This window comes from Temnothorax nylanderi, unplaced genomic scaffold, assembly GCF_030848795.1.
Source record: "Temnothorax nylanderi isolate EJ_2023f unplaced genomic scaffold, tnyl_v1.0 TNYL_tig0374_pilon, whole genome shotgun sequence".
In the NCBI taxonomy this organism is placed as follows: domain Eukaryota; kingdom Metazoa; phylum Arthropoda; class Insecta; order Hymenoptera; family Formicidae; genus Temnothorax; species Temnothorax nylanderi.
The window spans coordinates 33881-57529 of NW_027249436.1; the positions used below are offsets into that span (position 1 = coordinate 33881).

The 23649-nt window shown below is 37.2% G+C and overlaps 2 protein-coding genes and 1 long non-coding RNA gene across 3 annotated transcripts; 2 read left to right on the forward strand and 1 right to left on the reverse strand.

Annotated features, from left to right (window-relative positions):
• Window positions 1-2833: 2833 nt before the first annotated feature.
• On the forward strand, window positions 2834-8041 carry LOC139781907 (uncharacterized). The gene is made up of 14 exons (XM_071720792.1): window positions 2834-3158; window positions 3260-3463; window positions 3542-3655; window positions 3724-3837; window positions 3908-4201; window positions 4286-4413; window positions 4498-4711; window positions 4795-4905; window positions 5374-5448; window positions 5529-5747; window positions 6162-6314; window positions 6400-6570; window positions 6659-6856; window positions 7251-8041. Exons 1-14 carry the CDS (start codon window positions 3051-3053, stop codon window positions 7992-7994), a joined length of 2847 nt encoding a protein of 948 aa, XP_071576893.1. The 5' UTR covers window positions 2834-3050; the 3' UTR covers window positions 7995-8041.
• A 572-nt stretch (window positions 8042-8613) lies between these two features.
• LOC139781916 (uncharacterized) lies at window positions 8614-9349 on the reverse strand. The gene is made up of 2 exons (XR_011720731.1): window positions 9011-9349; window positions 8614-8760 (listed from the first exon to the last, which is right to left on the reverse strand). It is a non-coding gene; the product is annotated as an uncharacterized lncRNA (long non-coding RNA).
• Window positions 9350-10460: 1111 nt separating this feature from the next.
• LOC139781908 (uncharacterized) lies at window positions 10461-11204 on the forward strand. The gene has a single exon (XM_071720793.1). The coding sequence runs from the start codon at window positions 10461-10463 to the stop codon at window positions 11202-11204; it is 744 nt and encodes a 247-aa protein (XP_071576894.1).
• The last annotated feature ends 12445 nt before the right edge of the window (window positions 11205-23649 follow it).

Here is a 23649-nt window from a genome sequence, read left to right on the forward strand (position 1 = left end):
GCATTTTGACGTCCGCCCGACGTTAAGATAAACACACTTAACGTTGGTATCCAAGGTTTTCGCTACGTCGTTTCAAGCCTCTTTTGCACTAATTTGGGGAATCAAATTTAGGTTGTACCAACGTTGGGATCCGACTTATATAAGTTAAATTGAGGTTACATTTTTTCCACCAGTTTTAACGTTGGTGTAAGTAATTTTTGTAAACTTTGATTTTGTACACTCTGCTAGACCTGATGTTATTTTTTCACAACGTAATATTTTAGGTGTAGTTTTCGTGCTTCCATTTAAACCATATGACGGCATTGGTGTAATAAATGTATCCTAATACGTACTTATCAATTTGGCACAAATAAAATGGCTTTAGAGGAAAAATATAGTTTGCGCAGTCTTTGATACTATTGTAATTTTGCCATAAATACACGAACCCAGCACTGAAAATTTATAACAAAACCCACTTTATTGATAAATGTGGAAATAATAGGTCGAAATTAGACGAATCCCTTCTAAAATATTCCAATAGATTAAATATTCTATTAAATAGCTAAAATTTTCAAAATGTAGATTTTTATTTTTTTTTTATCAAAATTACTTTTAAAATAAACATGTTGTCAAAACTTTAACAACAGATATTATATAAATGCTTTAAATTGTTAATAAAGTGCGTTAAAAAATATAAATCTAAATATACTGGAAAATGGCGAATTATTTGCCTTTCTCTTTAAGGAATGAAAATGGCAAAGTCAGCGTTCCACACTATATCAAACTTTACGTAGTAAAAGGTGCGATAAATTCTACTAAGATTTGTCTTCTCTTTTAAAATAATGAACTTTTTCAGACTTTTGCAAACTAAGTAGTATACCACTGTAGGCAAAATTGTACCTATATTGACAAAAAGTCTTAAGGGGTTACACCACTGTAGAAGTCTAAAATAAAGCGTTTTTTTGCGATTTTTTTTTGGATGGAAGGAAAAGTAAGAGGATAATAATATTTAAGGATGTAATTAATCATGTTTTTAAGTGTTCAAAAAAAAATAATTATTCAATAATAGTACAAAATAGCGCGACGCTGCAATTATTCTCGCAAGGCATGTTTAATTTGACGCGCTCTGCGGCACGCAGTATAACTGACGCAAATTTGAATCTAGAAAAAAACAAAAAATTTTCTCTTAATCTACATGAGTATAGCTAGAGAAATACGTAGGGGATTTTGAAAATATAAATTTTTGTGTGATTGGCGAGCATTTGAAGTAAACAGTTCAATTTTTGACAAAAAAAGGGGCAATCATTTGTTAATAAATAATGTTAGAATCAACTTATCGAAAATCTCGTACGTATTTCTCTTCGGAATGTTATTTTAAAGATATGGTCAAAATTTGGAGTGAATAGAATGAAAATTGTTGGACTTATGCTGCGTGCCGTTTTAAAAAATCGAGTTTCGAGAAAAACGTCTTTAAAGTTTTGAGATGTGGTATGGAGCAGTCCGACGCGCTTGGAAAAGAGCTCGAAATTTCAAAGAAAAAAATTTTGTACAGGTATGAAACTTTTTTCCCCTTATTCTAGAAGGTTCAAAGCATCTCTTAAGCCAATAAAAAAAAATCGATTTTTTGAAAATTCTACAGTGGTGTTACCCCTTAACAAGGTCGCCAAACTGACTTAACATGTCGATAAAGTATCGATTAGTTGAAAATTCTATACCAGATTTGCGAATGCGTCGTATATCTTAACCAAATCCGACTTATGCAATACCATCTATGGTGATCTAGGTTATGGTTATGGTATAGCGTTAAGCGTAAGTCGGATTTACACTTATATCTCTACTCTCTTTTAGGCAGAATTTGTTACCATTTCTCGTGATTTATTAACGTCAGTCAGAAATGACCACAGGCGCCGTTTCACAACGTTAGCGTTTTACAACGTTTGATAACAAAACGTTGGTTTACGTTGGGAATTACGTATTGAAGTCGCTCGAAAAGTGTGGTGCAGACTATAACGTCACGGTGCGTGTCCACCTGCGAGTAAAAACTCTCGAGAGTAGCTCTCGAGAGTGATTTTCGCAAATGGAGAGTACCTTTAGATATACTCTCAGGAGTATGTCCATGTGCGAGAATCACTCTCGAGAGCTACTCTCGAGAGTTTTTACTCGCAGGTGGACACGCTCCGTTAGGCGAACGTTAAATATCTTAACGTCGGGTAATAGGACTTAAACTGTTTCAAATTTGACGTTGGGAAAGTGATAAAAAAAGCACGTCGTAATTTTAACGTTAAGACAACGTCCAAAAAACGTTAGTATTATCTTTTAATTATAAGTTACATTTTATAACTTTCTTGAACCGCTTACAACGTTGTGATTAGTAGAAAAGTAGTCCTTATTCGGAAATTTAACCGAAAAATGCTGCTTGGGAATATTCTTAGCGCATAAAATAAATGTGTTTATTCAACATTTTTCAATATTTTTTCATCATTTTTTCAACATTTTTTCAATATTTATACGGCAAAATATTTATTTATACTGTTTACAGGTTCCTAACCTACTAGCAGTATCCTGCTACTAGGTTAGGAAGCTGTAAACAGTACTGGCATTTTACCCCTATCTAAGTAGTGGCATATTCCCCCAAGATGCAGTTTTATATTAAAATGAGCCTGTATTATACGATTGCCAGTAAAACGAATCGGCGACGTACTGAATACTTTCATCCTAACCAATATTAATAGAACGACAAGCTGATCGAGTTAAAAATAGTGTAATGCTTGAAGAATATCTTATATAAAACACTAAGAAAATTCTAAAAAGCACGTTGTCATACTTGTCATACTGTACTTACTATGGAGTCTGTATAAGGAGACCGAACTAAGCTTGATTATAGCTTCGAAACTGAAACCAAAATCTATGACCACTATCAGTTCTAAATTTGCTCACTTGTGGCGCTGGCTACTTTGATCTACCGGAAATGATAGTCGAAAATCTTGGTTATACTTGGTTATACTCAAAGACGAAGAAGCGAAGGATAGAAACGAACGAGCAAACGAACAAGCTAGTGAATAACGAAAAAAATGGGAAGAACTTGTTCATATCCAGGATGCAAGTCAGGATCGGCAGCTTACGAAAGATATGCAGCAAAGCATGGCTTGCCACAACATAGATTTTTTTTTATACCAAAAGTATGTATTTTATATTTTTAAAAATAATAAAAAGATTAATATATATTATATTATAAAGATTAATATAATATATTATAATTGTTATACATTATTTGTTTCAGAATCCACGTCGACGACAGGAATGGCAAAAAGCTCTCAAACGATCTAGACCATTCACTGATACAGAAGTTATTTGCGACAAGCATTTTGCTGATGGCGATATTTTATTCCTAGACAAATTGCTTCTTCATGATGGATCAATCTTTACATCAAACAAACAGAAAATACGTTTGTCATCAACTGCAATTCCACATTCGTATGATCAGGTATCTTGAGATATATACATAATATTATTTTTAAGTTACAGAAGTATTATAAACAAATATAATTACTTTTGTTTACAGGAGACTAATGAAAAAGCTGTAACTCTAGATAATCACGCTCACCTATTGGATTCAACATCATCAAATCTTTATGATTCCAGTGCAGAAGCTTCAACGTCATATTCGTATAATCAGGTATGTATGTATGTAACGATTATTAGTGTATCAAGGTAATATAGGCAATTATAATTTATTTTTTACAGGAGACTCATGAAAAGGCTGTAACAACTCTGGATAATTATGCTCAATTGGATTCAACATCATCAAATCTTTATGATTCCAGTGCAGAAGCTTCAACGTCATATTCGTATAATCAGGTATGTATGTATGTAACGATTATTAGTGTATCAAGGTAATATATAGGCAATTATAATTTATTTTTTACAGGAGACTCATGAAAAGACTGCAATAACTCTGGATGCTCATGCTCAATTGGAATCGACATCATCTAATCTTATTGATGATGCTAATACAGAATCTGGAACTTTAACAGCAACTGATTCCAATCCATGCACAGTAATACATGATACATGGAACATTGTTGAAGAAATTGCAAATATAATATTGCCAGATAAATGGACATATATGATATGTGGCAATAATGTTATAATCGGGATATGGAAGCTAAATGGATATTTTGTAAAGCGTATGGTTTTGGAATCAAATTCAAATTCCATTAAAGTAATACATTTATATAATTACATTATAATTAGTTACATTAACTATTTACAAAGTTTTTTAAATATATGTTTTTATATTAATTAGGTTTATATTAATAATGAACAAATAAATGTGCCAGAAATAACTGCCGTGAATTCTACGGAGACACTTTTAGAAAATATAAAAATACTGGAACCATTATTATTGTGCAATGGAAGAATTGCTACACAAGAGTAAATATTTTCTTAGATTTTCTTTAATTTTAAAATTGAATAAATCTCTATTTTTTTAACTTTTTCTATTTATTTTTTATGTAGGTACTCAAAGCAATGTTTAGGGTTTGTTGATTCAAATAAAACAAAAGTACGATACGGACACTACTGGTGCGTTTATTGCCGTGTGATAAAACGTAAAAATTGTTTGAACAAGATACGTGAAAAGACGTTGCCAATAAAATATCTAGAGAAACATCGACGCAAGCAGAAAATAGTAAGAGTGGAAAGACAACGAAGAAGAAGAATGCAATCTAAGGTAAAATCTTAAGTTAAATCTTCTACCAATTTCTGTACATTTCAAAGTTGTTCAAACATTATAATATTTGTTAATTATTTCAGATTGAAAAATTGAAAAACAAAATTGGAAAATTACGTGTAAAATGTGCAGTCACGCAGGAAAAACTGTTAAATGAAAAAATTGAAACGCTACCGCCGGAACAACAGGAAAACGTGCGAGCATGTTTCAAAGCTGCAGCGTGTCCAAAAAAAGGTGTGCGATATACTAAACAATGGATTTACGAGTGTTTATTAATGCGAATAAAAAATCGCAAATTATACGAACATCTCCGCTCGCGTAATATTCTTGCTTTGCCTCACGTCGACACGCTTCATAAATGCATACGAAAAACAGATAGCGCATATGGATTTAACGATGCGACATTTCAATGTCTTAAAGAAAAATCAAATCAGTTGTCCATTGTTGAAAGAAGAGGTATTTTTTTATTTGTTATGTAGAATATTTTATTATTATAATTATATATATATAATTTAGCTATTTTATAGTCACATAAAACACATTGTATGTTAAATTTTTGAACTATTATTTTCTAGGATCGTTACTTATCGATGAAATGAAATTGACAGAAGGTTTTCGTTTCAACCGCGATACATGTCAATTTCAAGGATTCGTCGATCTAGGTGAATACACTGATAAAGCTCAGAAAAATGAACCTGGAGATCATGCTTTGGTCTTCATGTTCCAACCTTTTCGAGGTAAATGGGTACAAGCACTCGCTTGTTTTTTGAGCAAAGGATGTGCACGAAGCAATGTGCTGACTAACTTAATATTGGAGTGCATTACATATTTGGAGAACGCTGGATTTTTTTGCGATGTGATAACAACCGATGGTGCTCAATGGAATCGAGCGATGTGGACTAATTTTGGGATTAGTGAAGAAAATATTAGCTGCGTACATCCTTGCGATTCGGAACGACGATTATGGTTTTGCTCAGATTTCCCACATCTTATAAAAAATTTTCGAAATTGGGTAGTTAAGCACGAGGAAATATGGGTACAATAAAACTTTTTAATTTATTAAAATTTTGTGTAACTATCTCAGATAGACATGTGTCAGCATACTGCCTGCATAATGATGAAAATTTTAAATTGAAAATGCATCAATACTGAAAGATGCGTCCTCATATATGATATGTGTGTTAGTAGCAAGTAAAAGAATCTTCTGATGCTGTCAAAATTGCGACAATATGCTGTAAAAATTGCAACAGTATGCTGACAAATATATTAGTGCATGCTAATTTATGCATTTTGTATGAAATTAAAGTCAGCTTAAAATTATAAATAAGTATGTTTTATTTTATGCTGCTTTAATTACATCACAATGTATGAATAATATGCTGCATTTTATGTTTCTGTTTATCTTGGATATTTCTCTATCAATGTTTGATATTATTGATGTTATTTACAGACACCTGATGGTATTGTACAAAAAAAGTGTTGGAAGGCTTTGCTAGAACTAGAGCATACCGACTCTTTTGCGCTGAAGATATCTTATAAATTGTCAGCTGCTCATATAAACCCAAAATATTATCAAAAAATGAACGTAGCTTTGGCATTTCAGGTATTTTTTGTGATAGTTTATTTTGAACTCAAAAATTGTTTACAGTCTACAGTATAAAATTTATGTTTTAAATTTTTTTTGCCAGTTTTTTTCACAACGTTTAGCAGCTGCGATGACATTATTACAATCTAAACACCCGGATTTAGCTAATTATGAATCTACAGTGAAGTTTATTAATCGAGTAGACACCTTGATTTCAATTATGACATCGCGAACATCGGGAGAAGCTTTAAAATTAATTTCTAAAAATTATGAGGTAATGTCATCAAATAAATAATTAAAACTAAATTTCCATTGACCGCATCACGCATCGCGTCAAATATTTTAAAAATCTTATCTTACAGCATATACAACAATTTATTCAATTTTTAAACGAATGGGAAACGGAAACGAAAAAACTAGATTACATTTATCTAACGCACAATACATCGCTGGGATTAAAGATCACATTAAGAGCGACACTTGAAATCGTAGAGTTTTTATACTACGAATGTAATTATGAATATTTATTGACTGCTCGATTAAGCCAAGATGCGCTGGAAGTGAGTATAAAAGACTTTTAATTATAATTAAGCTTTTAGCGTTTTCGATTAAACAGATTTTGATAGAGTTAAGATTAATCGTATCTCCCTAGCAACATGTCCAAGCTGAAATAGGTTGGAGTTTAATTCTTGAATGTATTTGCAAGAGAAACGTATGCGCAAATACCTACAGAAAAGTTGCAAGTTGATTTTATAGCTATCCGTATAACTGCGCATACGTTTCTCTTGCGAGTATAATTAAAAATCTAGCTTCTAATCCTGTATCTAGTAACCTACGACAGATTAAACGATTAACTCTGGATCGATCAGAATACGTTTAAATAAAAAACACTTAATATATTTTTTATTTTTATAAAAATGTATTTTATTTAATAATGAGTAATATATGTTTTAGCGTTTTTTCGGTCTAGCTAGAGGAGTTTGCGGATCAAACGATCATCCAGATGCAATTCTTTTCGGCCATATGTTTCGACTCATGTCTACATATTCTTTAATAAAACCTTGCAAAGGCAGCAATGTCAGCGGTGGGGAAATGTTATCGGCGTTACTAACCGTAGATAATATTTCTAAAGAAACAACCGGCAAAAAGGAATTTTTAAGTATATTAGATAGCATTATTGAAAACAGTGAGATCAATAATTGCTCCATAGCCAAAACTTCAGATGCACAAGAATTGCAAGAAAAGAATTCAGCGCAATATATAACAGCATATATGGCAGGGTATATTGTGCATAAAAGTCAAAAATGGACATCCTGCGAAGACTGTTTGAACAGCTTGCAATCACTTCACGACGCAGATATTGAGGCAAACCAAATGATTAAACTGCTGTCGCTTAGATCTTTGAAGTATCCATCGCAATACTTGCGAAATTTGGTAACAGAAATAGAAGAAATAATTTTGACTACCGTTCGTGACGAATGCTTCCAGGCTGATACTTTTTTTCATGTGTGTTACGCTTTGCAAGAGGTGAAATTGCCACTCGTTGGATGTGATATGCATAATAAAGAATTAACCAAGCGACTCATTAATTTTTATTTAATAATGCGAGCTAACTTTATGAGTAAAGCTCATAATTTTAACACAGCAGCAAAGCTCAAAGAAAAGACCAAAAAGGCAAGAAAAGACTCGAAATTGTAAGCGGGTATCTTGTATTTATAAATTTAATAAAATTTATTTTAATAATACACTTGTATATGATTTTTTAAACCTAAATCGCATACAGACAAAAAATAATACAGTCAGATATAAATCATTATTTAGGATATACGAAAATATATAAATACACAAAACACAATTGCTGGATTGTATAACTTATAAGTAATATAGTTAATAATATAGCTTTGATACAATAATATAGCTATGATGTATATATAGCGATGATGTCTATGTATTATATGTCAGTTATTTTTCTTTGTAATAAATATGTACAATTGTTTTATAAAGTTACTATTTTAGTAACTGTAGAGTTAGTATTTCTAATAAATTTTCAATGCGATAACTCCCAAAAGTTATAAGTTTTACAATTTTCTGATGAACGCAGTATTTCAAATGGAAGTTGGTTCAATATATCAATGATTTTCGAAAGATGTTGTATAGAACAAATTTTTTTTAAAGTCATCCATGATAGAAACTCATTACGATGAAGAAACTTAATTTCCATATTATCATTGATAATTATTTTAAATCCGTCCGTCAGATCTTCCCGTATTTGTATAATAATTAGCCCTGTATCGTAAACACATATTCCCCAATTAGGTGGTTTTTTAAGCGATTGTATATTCTGTTTCAATTCAGAGAATTTTAATCCTTTTCCCTTATCATAGTCCACATTTTCATACATATTATCACCTTCCATTTTCAATAATTCCTTTTTTTTCCGGAAGAATTGTAGTTCAATGTAGTTCTGTAAGAAAATAGCCAACCATTAACAATTTTAAAAGGGTAAAAAAATACAATATTTGATAAAATAAATCATATTAATTAAAATATTTTTAAACGTTACGCGAGATCATAACCTGTACAGCCACTAATATTGGCATTTAATTTCTTATATAAATATTTAATTAATAATAATTGATATATGAGGATTCACAACAAAATAACTTTTCCTTGCATAACTTATAAATATATAATTTTGCATTTTGAGTACTCACCTCAATTTTTTTACATGTATTTTATATCCTTACGTAGTAATAACGCGTTATATTTTCTCACGTTGGTTTCTGCGAGATATATATTTTAGATTATGTTGCGTTTTTCCCGATTCCTGACATGTAAGTCATGAGCTAGTTCTGGAGTGCTCCAAATTTTTATTCTGCTATTTAAAAAACATGTAATTTATAATGACATACGGCATAAGAACTTGGATCTCGGACTATAACTTCATCAAGAGTGTAAAATATATTTCCGGTAGATCAACGTTACTAGCGCTGCACGTGGTCATATTTGGTACTGATAGAGTTTCAAATTTCGGTTTCACTTTTCAAGTATGGAGATCGGTCTCCTTATACAGACTCCATAGTACTTACCCCATAAAAACTATAATACTGACAGGAAGTAAGTAAAACTGAGGAAAAACGTCAGATATAATATTAAGGATAAAGCTCTCGATAACAATAAATAAACTCACAAAGGCAAATGAGAGCCGGTTCGCACGCTGGTCGGGCGACAGTAACAAACAAATTACAAAAATGAATAAATAATATAATATAGCAAACGTTTCGGTCCTTAGTTTGGACCCTCCTCAGTACATACAAATGGTCAACGGAGTAAATGCAGTGGTCAAAGTAGTATAATGCAGTCAAAATTTCGCTCTCCAAGATATTGTGAGAGTATGTATCTCGTATCCCCAATGTGACTGTTACCTTAATTCCGTAAGAAGAAATAAATTAAATAAATATATATGGTCATACATTAAAAATTAAATCGCAAAAGTTACCTGACAGTCAAATTGATAAGAGTTAAGACACCATCTCTCAACGTGATTATTAAACAAACGTTAAAACGTCCTTCTCTGGACGAGCGCAAGTGTTACAATGACGAAACATCATGAGGCATCAGCATAACATTGAATAAAACTGTTGTGAGAAAAGAAATCAACAGTGAGGAAGTCCCTCGATAACAGGCGTGTAATTATTACTAAGTCCGCGAGCGGTAATTGCGAGCGGTAATTGCGATAGAAGCGTCGTGTCCTTCTCGCGCGTTGTAAATAATGCTCCGGAAGTGGATTTTTTTGTGATCACTCTTAACCCGACTGACTTTTCAGTGGCTCCCGCTCACTCTCCCCTCAACTTACAGGAGAAATGGTTAATTAATCTCTCGTCGGTCTCACTTCCTCCTAAAGTACAAGGGCTCTTACAATTAGGTCCGAATTTTTGTATGCCGCCGAGAGATTGCCGCGAGAAATTGGTTTGCGAATTCATTAAGTACATAGAGGCTAACATCCGACAGTTACTACCTAATTTCCGTCAAGGCGTTCGCAACCATTGCATACAGACTATAGAGAGGGTCGCAATTGGAAATCTGCCTTTTCAACACCATGATCACGTATTAAAACAAGCGTTAAACGAGACCACACGTTTTCTCAAAGATAACGATGACTTAATGATTACTAGGGCCGACAAAGGTAATGTCACGGTGGTTTTGGATGGCAGCGACTACTTGAATAAGATGAATTCGATGTTAAGTGACGAGAATACTTACATTGTTTTGAGAAAGGACCCTACACGAAAAATTACGAAGGAGTTAAATAACCTCCTTCAATCTTGGTTGAAAAAAGAATTTATTAATCATCAACAGTATGGGTTGCTTAATTGCACGGACGGTGTAATTCCTAGAGCTTACGGCCTGCCGAAGATACACAAGGCCAACTGTCCACTTAGGATGATCGTGTCGACTGTTAACAGCCCTTTGCATTCTTTGGCCAGATTCTTGCAGGACTTGATACAAGTTAGTGTTCCCAAAGCTAACAGCCACATTAACAATAGCTTTGAATTGGTTAAGAAACTGTCAGGTACTCGCATTGACGACCATTTTGATTTGATATCGCTTGACGCGGTATCCTTGTTCACGAATATCCCTTTAGATTTGGCAATCACGAGTATTAGACATAGATGGCAATTTATCTCGCAAAACACTAAACTGCCTTTGGATGAATTTTTAGTTGCTATTCAATTCGTTTTCGATTCCACCTATTTCATTTTTTATGGTGTTATTTACAAGCAGACCTTTGGCTCCCCTATGGGTTCCCAATTGTCTCCTGCGATTACGGATTTGGTGCTAGTAGATCTGGAAATTAAAGCGCTTGAGCGCCTGCCTATCATTGTGCCGATTTATTTTAGATACTAGGTGCGCAACTAAGTTTCCGGGTTTCACACATAGATGGCACCAATAACACATGTACTCGACTTACATGTCTGAAGTTGTCTGAAGTTATAGCTTGGACATCTGTTAACAATAACCAGTCGTTATATAAACACATATCGCAACGCAAAAATATTTTTTCTAACAACGGAGATGTCGAGTTTTGTGCCAAATAAACAGCATTTGCGGGAAGCTTTGCTTTTCTGCTTTAACTTGAAAAAAAATGCAGCTGAAGCACGTCGTTTGCTTGAGGAGGCCTACGGCGAACATGCACCATCGAAAACTACCTGTGAAGATTGGTTTAAACGCTTCAGAAGTGGCGATTTCGACACTGAGGACAAGGAGCGCTCCGGAAGACCAAAAACAATTGAGGACGCCGATCTGCAAGCGTTATTGGATGAAGATGATACGCAAACACAAGATCAACTTGCGGAGGCATTAAACATGACTCACCAAGGTATTTCCAAACGTTTACATGCCATGGGAAAAATTCAAAAGGAAGGAAAATGGGTGCCGCATGAGTTGACTGAGAGACAGATGGAAAATCGAAGAGCCACTTCCAAAATTTTGCTTTTGCGGCATGAAAGAAAGAGTTTTCTTCATCGAATTGTTACTGGCGATAAGAAGTGGATATATTTAGAGAATCCCAAACGCAAAAAATCGTGGCTTTCACCTGGTGAAGAATCAACATCGACGGCACGGCCAAATCGTTTTGGAAAGAAGACAATGCTCTGCGTTTGGTGGGACCAGAAAGGAATCGTGTACTATGAGCTGCTGAAACCGGGCGAAACTGTCAATGGGCATCGCTACCGACAACAACTGATCAATTTAAACCATACATTGCTCGAAAAACGGCCAGAATGGGACACGAGACACGAACGAGTGATATTGCAGCACGACAACGCTCCGTGCCATCGCAATTCCATCGTCCAGGACACCATCAAAACGCTGAAATGGGATCTGCTACCGCACCCGCCGTATTCGCCAGACCTGGCGCCTTCCGATTATCACTTGTTCCGGTCGATGGCGCATGGCTTGGCTGGGCTACACTTGACCAATTTCGAAGAAGTGCAAAATTGGTTGGATGAATGGTTTCGGTCCAAAGACGCGTCGTTTTATTGTCGCGGTATTCATGTATTGCCAGAGAGATGGCGAAAATGTATAGCTAGCGAGGGACGATACTTTGAATAAACCATTTTTTGTATTTCTCTTGAAATTTTCCATTTTTTATTGATCAAAAAAACCCGGAAACTTAGTTGCGCACCTAGTATATCGATGACATTTTGATGTCTATGCCGAGGTCCTTGGTCAAAACTGTCCTTGAAGTGTTTAATTCCTTCCACCGCAGACTGCAATTTACTGTAGAAATAGGACTTAATAAGATCAATTTTTTAGATACCACCGTTATGATCAATAACGGGATCATTGAGTTCGATTGGTATCACAAACCCACGTTTTCGGGACGATATTTAAGTTTTTTCTCACACCACCCTAATTGTCAAAAAATCGGCACGATCATTAGTATGGTAGATAGAGCGTTTTTGCTGTCCCATCCGAGGTATCAGCATAAAAACATAAAAATGCTGATTAATATTTTGCTGGCCAATGGATACCCGTTGGAACTTGTGTTCAGGATTGTCAATAAAAGAATCATTAAATTGATAAATGAGCAACAAAGGGAGAACGTGACGAATGCTCACATTTCTGACAGCGTGGTTAAGGATCGTTTCTTCGTCGTCCCTTACATTAAGAAAATCACTAACAATTTGTGTAACGTAATTAAAAAATTTAATCTCCGGACTGCAATTGTCGGCTTGAACAAATTGACTGGATTATTAAACCTTTGAAAGACAAGCTACATAATAACTTTTTGAGCGGAGTTGTCTATAAAATTTGCTGTCAGGATTGTGATGCTTCGTACGTCGGCCAGACCAAGAGACAATTGGGAACCCGTCTTAAGGAGCATCGTAATCAGCTTAGCAGAAATCCGAGGGACCTTTCAGTTGTGTCACAACACCGGTTAGAGGGGCACGAGTTTGATTGGGACAATGTCTTAATTTTGGATCGAGAGAGATCTTACTTAAGGAGAAGCATTTCGGAGATGTTTTATATTAAGCGCCAAAACAACGGCATTAACTTACAGGAGGACACGGCGGGACTTAGTAATAATTACACGCCTGTTATCGAGGGACTTCCTCAATGTTGATTTCTTTTCTCACAACAGTTTTATTCAATGTTATGCTGATGCCTCATGATATTTCGTCATTGTAACAATTGCGCTCGTCCAGAGAAGGACGTTTTAACGTTTGTTTAATAATCACGTTGAGAGATGGTGTCTTAACTCTTATCAATTTGACTGTCAGGTAACTTTTGCGATTTAATTTTTAATGTATGACCATATATATTTATTTAATTTATTTCTTCTTACGGAATTAAGGTAACAGTCACATTGGGGATACGAGATACATACTCTCACAATATCTTGGAGAGCAAAATTTTGACTGCATTATACTACTTTGACCACTGCATTTACTCCGTTGACCATTTGTATGTACTGAGGAGGGTCCAAACTAAGGACCGAAACGTTTGCTATATTATATTATTTATTCATTTTTGTAATTTGTTTGTTACTGTCGCCCGACCAGCGTGCGAACCGGCTCTCATTTGCCTTTGTGAGTTTATTTAGTCAAATATAATATTTTTAACAATTTCAAAGTATTTACAACAACGCTCCTAGCCGTAGCTTTGTTAAACATAACGAGTGGCATATTCCCCACACTGGCATATTCCTCCCAGTTACCCTAACTAATTATTAATTTTCTAATTCAATAAAACTTTAGGTAAATGTGGCGGCATGCGCCACCATTGGTGCACGCTCGCGCGGCGCCTGCATTACCGGCAGTTCGCGGCAACGCCGCTAGGCGTCGCATCGCCCGCGCATTCTCTCACGGTCAAAATTCCACCACGACTAGTATAAAGGGAGACCCATGGGTCCCCCCGTTAGCCCTCGGCGGGGGAACAGGTGGAAAGCTCGAGGAGGTAGAAATTGGGTCGAAGACAGAATTGTGTGAAAGGGTGGAGGCGCAGAAATGAAGAAGGTTACGAAGGAGGTTGAGAGGAAGAAGAGGCATTGGAGGTGAGGAAAGATTCGAGGTGATGTGGCCAGAAACCGAGGTAGAAGAGAAGAGTTGAAAGTGAGGTTAGGATGACGGTGAGGAACGGGAAGGAGGTCGCCGGGGATGGAAGAGGTGAGAGGCGGTGGAAGGGGAGTGTTAGCTGGAGCTGGAGCAGGGCCTGGCGGGCAGAAGTGGAGACGTGGAGTCCGCTGGTTGGCTGTCGACGAGAAGAAGGCGCTATGGAGGTATCGGTCCGAGCCGGCGCGGGGAGGCGACTGCTCCGAAAGAGCATGTTGGCACCACTGCGGGGCGGTAGGACGTGGCGCGCAAGAGTGTGCTGCGGGCAGAGCAGGTCGGTAAGGAGGAGAGAGTAGATACCGGCGACGGAGGAGTTGGCGTGAGAGGCGTTTGGATTAAGGCGAGCGCGCAAGAGAACTGCACGGCAGCCAATGGGAGAGGAGCGGAAGAAATCGAGAAATCGATGGATCGAGACGATGGTTCGATCGAGGAGGTGCGCGCTAGGCAATAGCATGTGGAAGCTAGTGGTCGCAAGGCAATGAAGAGCTGATCGGTAAAGGAGAAGCGGAAAAGCGGAAAGGTAGAAAAGCGGAAAAGAGAAGTCAAGGAAGGCGAGGAAGAAAGCAGAAGAGAGGGAAAGTAGGAGTGAGTGGAGTCAAGGAGAGAATAAAGTAAGTAAGGGAGAAGAAGAAGAGGGATAGGAGGTTGGCCGCGGGAACACACACACACACACGACACGATTGAGGGTTAGAGGAGAGAGAGAAAGAGAGAGAGAGAAAGAGAGAGAGAGAGAGAGAGAGAGAGAGAGAGAGAGAGAGAGAGAGAGAGAGAGAGAGAGAGAGAGAGAGAGAGAGAGAGAGAGAGAGAGAGAGAGAGAGAGAGAGAGAGAGAGAGAGAGAGAGAGAGAGAGAGAGAGAGAGGAGAGAGAGAGAGAGAGAGAGAGAGAGAGAGAGAGAGAGAGAGAGAGAGAGAGAGAGAGAGAGAGAGAGAGAGAGAGAGAGAGAGAGAGAGAGAGAGAGAGAGAGAGAGAGGAGAGAGAGAGAGAGAGAGAGAGAGAGAGAGAGAGAGAGAGAGAGAGAGAGAGAGAGAGAGAGAGAGAGAGAGAGAGAGAGAGAGAGAGAGAGAGAGAGAGAGAGAGAGAGAGAGAGAGAGAGAGAGAGAGAGAGAGAGAGAGAGAGAGAGAGAGAGAGAGAGAGAGAGAGAGAGAGAGAGAGAGAGAGAGAGAGAGAGAGAGAGAGAGAGAGAGAGAGAGAGAGAGAGAGAGAGAGAGAGAGAGAGAGAGGAGAGAGGAGAGAGAGAGAGAGAGAGAGAGAGAGAGAGAGAGAGAGAGAGAGAGAGAGAGAGAGAGAGAGAGAGAGAGAGAGAGAGAGAGAGAGAGAGAGAGAGAGAGAGAGAGAGAGAGAGAGAGAGAGAGAGAGGAGAGAGAGAGAGAGAGAGAGAGAGAGAGAGAGAGAGAGAGAGAGAGAGAGAGAGAGAGAGAGAGAGAGAGAGAGAGAGAGAGAGAGAGAGAGAGAGAGAGAGAGAGAGAGAGAGAGAGAGAGAGAGAGAGAGAGAGAGAGAGAGAGAGAGAGAGAGAGAGAGAGAGAGAGAGAGAGAGGAGAGAGAGAGAGAGGGAGAGAGAGAGAGAGAGAGAGAGAGAGAGAGAGAGAGAGAGAGAGAGAGAGAGAGAGAGAGAGAGAGAGAGAGAGAGAGAGAGAGAGAGAGAGAGAGAGAGAGAGAGAGAGAGAGAGAGAGAGAGAGAGAGAGAGAGAGAGAGAGAGAAGGAGAGAGGGAAGTAAGATCTGAGAAGGTTTTGTTTGTAGGAGGAAGAAGAGACCCGTGAGAGTAGGTGGAGGAGCGGACGGGGAGTGAGAAGGGGAGCGGAGGGTCGAGACAGAAGACTGAAGGAAGCAGAAGGGGTGGTGCAGGAGAGGGGGGCGCAGGCAGAGAAGAAGAAGGTACGTGGAGCGAAGGAGACGGAAGACAGAGGGGGGAGATGGAGGAGTCGCAGAGCATGAGGGTGTGGTGCAAGATAGCAGAGGAGTTAGAGAAGATCAGAAAGGTGCTGGAGGGAAGAGTAGGGGGAGCGGAAGGTGCAGAGTGCACAGGAAGCGAGGCAGGAGCCAAGTTGGAAGGGAAGAGCGGCAAGGAGGTGTGGAAGGAGTCGGGAGGAGAGGTCGTAGGAGAGAGTAGGGAAAGGGGGGAGAAAGTGATGGCAGATGTAAGAGAGGCGCAGAGAGAATCCAAGGAAGGGGGAGAGGAAGAGAGGAAGCTTGTCTGGGACAGAGGTGAGAGTATTAGAAGGTGGGTGGATGAGGAGGCAAGGAGAAGAGTTGGGTCGTCGGAGATGAGAGGGACGGAAGGGACGGAGAGGGTGGGGTATATGGAGAAGAGGGAAGGGCCACAGAAGGGGGAGGAAAGAAGAGAGAAGGAAGAGAGCGAGAAGTCAAGAGGCCTGAAGGAGAGAGTAAGGAGGCTGGAGGAAGAAAGAGAGCAAAAGGAAAGAAGAAAGAGGAATGTGGTCTGGAGGGGGCTAGACGGGCGGGACGCTGAAGAAAGGAGGGGGGTGATGGAAAGGGTGGCGGAGAAGGTGCTAGGTAGGGTCCCGAGAATTAGAAGGGTCTGGGAAAGAAGTGGGGAGGGAGGGAGAGAGGTAGTGATAGCGGAGCTGGAAGATGAGAAGGAGAGAGAGGAGCTGCTAGGAAGGTATGGGGTATTCAGGCAGAGGTGGGGGATTGGGGTGGATGAGGACCTATCCTTGGAGGAGAGGAAGACGAGGTGGAGACTGTTAGAGAAGGCGAGAGAGGAGAGGGCCAAAGGAAGAAGAACGCGGGTGGAAAATAGGAGAATCTGGGTGGATGGAAGGGAAATTGTATGGAACGAGGATGAGGGGAAATGGGAGGAGAAGTAGTGAGCGAGGAAGGGAGGGAGGGAAAGAGTATGTGAAAGGCCGCTATGGTCAGGTCGGGTTAGGAAGGGACAGGATTGTAAAGGGTTGGGTACGTCCCTGGAAAACGCCGGCTATGTAAAAGCTATGTATATGTCTGTTGTGAGTTAAGGAGGATTGTAAAGGTTTGGGTACGTTCCGTAAAAACGCCTTGCAAACCCTGTGGGGACAAGCAATAAAGACTACTACTATAAAGGGAGACCCCCTACGGGACCAGAGATGCCAATGGTGCTGTTTTGCCCGCTGCCTGCGCGCCTGGTGGGGGACACGCACACACCTGACGGAGCCGTGTACGTGTGCGCTGGGCGCTCGGCGGCAGCTCGGCCAGCTTCGGGCGGGTAGAAGAGTGCAGACATACACTCGGATGTCTCGTTCTTCCGCGAGTCGTAGCGTAGCCATAGCCGGTTCATCGAAAGTCGTATGCGTTAGCGCGTCGGCTGACTTGGCCCGTCTATTATGTCTCGCGTATCCCTTCTGATGTTGATTTATGAATAAAATATATTTTATGACATTGCAGATGAATAAAATATCCCTTCCCACACTAGGCGCGATACACTGTGTCTCTTAATTATTTAAAAGTAATGAAAAAATCATTTATGTAATTAATAAATTTTACTAACAAAAAATGTTAGTAAAATTTATTAATTACATAAATGATGTCTAATGAAATTATATTATCCTTATTCTAAAAATAACCTATATAAATTAAGTAAAGAAATAAAAAACAGAAAAAGCGTAGATAATAGAAATCCACTCTTGGCCAATATGTACGCTTTCTTCTAAAAAAATCTTGTTATTAATTTAGAAAGATGACTTCTGTTTGCAATTCTTACATTTTTTTAAATAAAAATATATTACTGTACATCATCAGCACACTGCGTAATTTATATTTTCTCTTTACCATATACGATTATATATTTTTAATCCATTTATTTTAATAAATATCTATACATATTGTTGGAATACATTTGCTGACTTAATATGACTCATAAAAATGTAAAATTAAACGATGACTTTCAGTTTTTATTTTATATTTGCGGTTTATTATTAGTAATAAATCAATAAAGAAATGGAAAGTTTTAAAATATTTATTTTTCTTACAATTATTTGATATCTATTTATAAAATGTGTAATTTTATGCTCGTAATCTTGCACTTTTTATTATCAAATTTTTCAATATGTTATCAGCAATCTTTATAATCTATAAATGCATATTTTGGTGTAATAACATGGTGTCTTTTCATAATAATGTCTGAAAGCTGTACTTTGGATTATCTTAAAAATGAGAACTGACTATATTAATACTAGCCTAATTCATATTTATTATAACACCTCTATTTTACTATATTAATTATATGATGTTTTAAATTGACCTCTTCAATCGAATTATTATTTGTTCACTCTCAACATGCTTTGCGTTACCGTGTGTCTGTGAAGTTGGCATATCATTTTCCAGCAGATCAAAAATAAAAGGGAGTTCTTGTCGCATGCAGTCGAGTTCTATAGTTCCTGATACTTTTTAGTAATAGTTCTGTTGATTTTGACAAAAAAGTCCATTGAAAAAATTATCTGCTAGTTTTCCGAAATCTCGGAGTTCCGGTTTATCTAAAATCTTTTTCGAATAGTTCTGAGCATATTGAAGCATTTTCTACAGAGTTCCCGACACTAGCAATGTTGAATAATTTTTTTATAAATTAATACCGCTCGAAAGCCGAGCAATTAAATTTTTTAAACAATTATACAACATTGCCAGTGTCGGGAACTCTTTAGAAAATGCTTTAGTATGTTCAGAACTATTCGAAAAGTATTTTAGATATAAACCGGAACTGCGACATTTCGTACAGCATATCACCCTATTCTCTCTAAATACTCGGTTTTCGAGCGGTATTAATTTTTTAAACAATCATACAACATTGCTAGGGTCGGGAACTCTGTAGAAAATGCTTTAGTATGTTCGAAACTATTCGAAAAATATTTTAAATAAACCGGAACTGCGACATTTCGTACAGCATATCACCCTATTCTCTCTAAATACTCGGCTTTCGGCCGGTATTAATTTATAAAAAAATTATTCAACAATGCTAGTGTCGGGAACTCTGTAGAAAATGCTTCAATATGCTCAGAACTATTCGAAAAATATTTTAGATAAACCGGAACTCCGAGATTTCGGAAAACTAGCAGATAATTTTTTCAATGGACTTTTTTTGTCAAAATCAACAGAACTTACTAAAAAGTATCAGGAACTATAGAACTCGACTGCATGCGACAAGAACTCCCTTTTATTTTTGATCTGCTGGAAAATGATATGCCAACTTCACAGACACACGGTAATGCAAAGCATGTTGAGAGTGAACAAATAATAATTCGATTGAAGAGGTCAATTTAAAACATCATATAATTAATATAGTGAAATAGATGTGTTATAATAAATATGAATGAGGCTAGTATTAATATAGTCAGTTCTCATTTTTAAGATAATCCAAAGTACAGCTTTCAAACATTATTATGAAAAGACACCATGTTATTACACCAAAATATGCATTTATAGATTATAAAGATTGCTGATAACATATTGAAAAATTTGATAATAAAAAGTGCAAGATTACGAGCATAAAATTACACATTTTATAAATAGATATTAAATAATTGTAAGAAAAATAAATATTTTAAAACTTTCCATTTCTTTATTGATTTATTACTAATAATAAACCGCAAATATAAAATAAAAACTGAAAGTCATCGTTTAATTTTACATTTTTATGAGTCATATTAAGTCAGCAAATGTATTCCAACAATACCCTTAGGAAAATTTACTTAAAGTTTTTTAAAGTTACTTAAAGTATTTTAAAGTATTATAAAGTATACTAGCCGTAATAATAGTATACTAATAGTATAATAGTAGACTAATAGTATACTGACAGCCGAGCGTAAAGTTTTCTATAAGTTATTAACCTCAATAAAAACTTTATAAGCAAGTCGCAAATATACTTTAAATTTACTTTTAACAAACGTAATACTTATAAATATACTTTAACTTTACTTTTTATAAAGGTAATACTTAAAGCTGATTTTAACTTATGCGTGTTGTTTCAACAGTATACTTAAAAAGACAAGTTCCCTTTTTCACCACACTTGCACCACACGAGACATTAAGAAATATTATATCATATATCCAATTCAAAATTTTATTACTCTTTTTAAACTGAATTTGTTTCTTAAGATGACTTTTGGAAAATTATATATTTGCGCTGGTTATGACATATGTAGACTATATATAACACTTACATCAAATTAAGAAGTAGTCTACCACGTAAGGCAGTTGGCTCACGATCCAGAGGTCCCGAGTTCGAATCCCACCAAGGTAAGTGTGTTTTTCAAATACGAGAAAATATTTATAATTATAGACTGCATCTTAAGAAACAAATTTAGTTATAAAATAGTAATAAAATTTCGAAATAAATAATTTTTTTTTATTCCGGGTGAATATCGGAAATCAGTGTCCTCTAGTATTAAGAGGACTGTAATCTTAAGTCTAGTGTCTCATGGTTAGAGGATATTCCTCTAGATTTTAAAATATCTTCTTGAGACCGTATTTTAGAGGAAAATCCTCTAAAATTAAGCGGGAGCCACTAAATGACAGAATATTTTTTTTGGGGTGATTAATAGTAATTGCATGAGTTAACTTAAAGTAACCTTTAAAGTATATTATAGAAATACTTAAAGTTTGGTTCGAAATCACTTCTAGTTTATTAATAGTTTATCAATAGTAATTTCTTTGGTAAACTTTCTAGTTTATTTTAAGTTTTTTAAAGTAAATTTTCCTAAGGGTATGTATAGATATTTATTAAAATAAATGGATTAAAAATATATAATCGTATATGGTAAAGAGAAAATATAAATTACGCAGTGTGCTGATGATGTACAGTAATATATTTTTATTTAAAAAAATGTAAGAATTGGAAACAGAAGTCATTTTTCTAAATTAATAACAAGATTTTTTTAGAAGAAAGCGTACATATTGGCCAAGAGTGGATTTCTATTATTTACGCTTTTTCTGTTTTTTATTTCTTTACTTAATTTATATAGGTTATTTTCAGAATAAAGATAATATAATTTCATTAGACATCATTTATGTAATTAATAAATTTTACTAACATTTTTTGTTAGTAAAATTTATTAATTACATAAATGATTTTTTCATTACTTTTAAATAATTAAGAGACACAGTGTATCGCGCCTAGTGTGGGAAGGGATATTTTATTTATCTGCAATGTCATAAAATATATTTTATTCATAAATCAACATCAGAAGGGATACGCGAGACATAATAGACGAGTCAAGTCAGCCGACGCGCTAACGCATACGACTTTCGATGAACCGGCTATGGCTACGCTACGACTCGCGGAAGAACGAGACATCCGAGTGTATGTCTGCACTCTTCTACCCGCCCGAAGCTGGCCGAGCCGCCGCCGAGCGCCCAGCGCACACGTACACGGCTCCGTCAGGTGTGTGCGTGTCCCCCACCAGGCGCGCAGGCAGCGGGCAAAACAGCACCATTGGCATCTCTGTACGGGACCGGATCAGATTTTCTTAGGCGCCAGTCGCCTCACATAGAAGCGCCTAGACGCTCAGTAACTATAGCGTTAATCGCTTATTCTACACTGAGAAAAAAAAATCGTTGATTCAAAGAAATATTATTTGATTCAACTAAATGCAGCGGTCACGGGCTGTCAAGCTAACATTTGTTAATTCAACAAATATTATATAAAATAAAATAAAATATTTCTTGATATTACTCACGTATATTTGATTTAAATATATTAATATTTACATTAAACAAATCACACCAACTAAACGAGTTTAGTCAAATTAACAACATTTTTTTCTCAGTGTAGCATTAACTTGCTTTCACGGCCTGCCAACGTGTCACAGCGCTAGTCGCTTACACGGCGCGAGTCGCCTACCAACTCAAGCGCTAGCCGCTGACACGGCGCGAGCCGCTCGCCCGCTTGCCACAGCGCTCGGTCGCTTTCACAGCGTTCAACGCCTGCCGACCAATCACAGCGCTCGGTCGCTTTCACGGCGTACAATCGCCTGCCGGCCAATCACAGCGCTCGGTCGCTTTCGCAGCACACAACGCCTGCCGGCCAATCACAGCGCTCGGTCGCTTACACGGCAAACAACGCCCGCCGGCCAATCACAGCGCTTGGTCGCTCTCACGGCGCAAAGACGCCATTACCGTCAGCAGTAAGGTTACGGTTCTGACCATCGTTGAAAGAAGACCTTCCATCTTGGCATCCCACGCTAGGACTATTAAGTTGATCGACGTAGACAAAACGCCGCGTTTGTTTGAGGAGCGCTTCGTCTCCAAGAATGGAGGAGATTCCACCAAACGTCGGCGAACGCAGCCTCTACCGCTTCAGGCTATAACGGTGAGGAAACGGAAGGTAGTCTTAACCTCAGTACCAGCAGAAGTAACCAGCACGTCGCCTCCTTCGCACGAGACGCTTCAAGCTCCGCCGCCTAAACTTCCCAAGGTTCGACCCGTCTACCGCTCAGCTACAAAAGAGAAGAATTCTCGTGACGTAGCTACGTCCACAGATCCGGAAGACTTGGCCACTACACCACCGGCCTTATGTACGGTGTCCACTCAGACGAGCCCAAGGAAGCAGCAGAAGGATGTTGCCACCCAGACAAAGCAAAGAGGTGGCTATCAAGTCAAATGTCGGCGCTTTTATCAACACTGACATGCTTCCACGTGTAAATATGTAAATATACTCTGTTGAAAACATATATCAAAAGTGTCGCCTCCATTTCTGAAAACCTCCTTGCGATTCGCAAATCCATAGGCCAATTCCTACTCACGCACAGTAGCAGACTAAGGTAGATAACCGCATAGATATAAGTAGTAGCGCCTGTAGTAAATATGTAGAATAACGGCACCCTCTCCGATTCCCTTGAAAATTTCAAATTTTGTGTATTTTGGGTAGTAAAAAAGATTCTCAGGAGGAAAATTGTCGCTTATGTTCCGTTTGTTTATAATTAATACTTAAAATATCACAATATCGGTAAGTAAAGAAATAATAATTTATAAATATATATTTCGCTTCTTACTATTAGATCATATGTTATTTACAATTTCATTCAATTATATATTTAAAAATTATAATCTTTGTTAAAGCAGAGAATAGTAGAAAGCATAAATACAGAGTATTCTCTGCTTCAACCAAAAGCACAAACGGTTGTCTGCTTTAATTGTGATTCTTTAAATTTTTATTCTAAAACATTTTTCGAAAAATTTGGGCCATGTATTTGCATTATCAATTACATCTTGAACTGCAAGGACTGTTATTAATTTGTTCTACTGAAT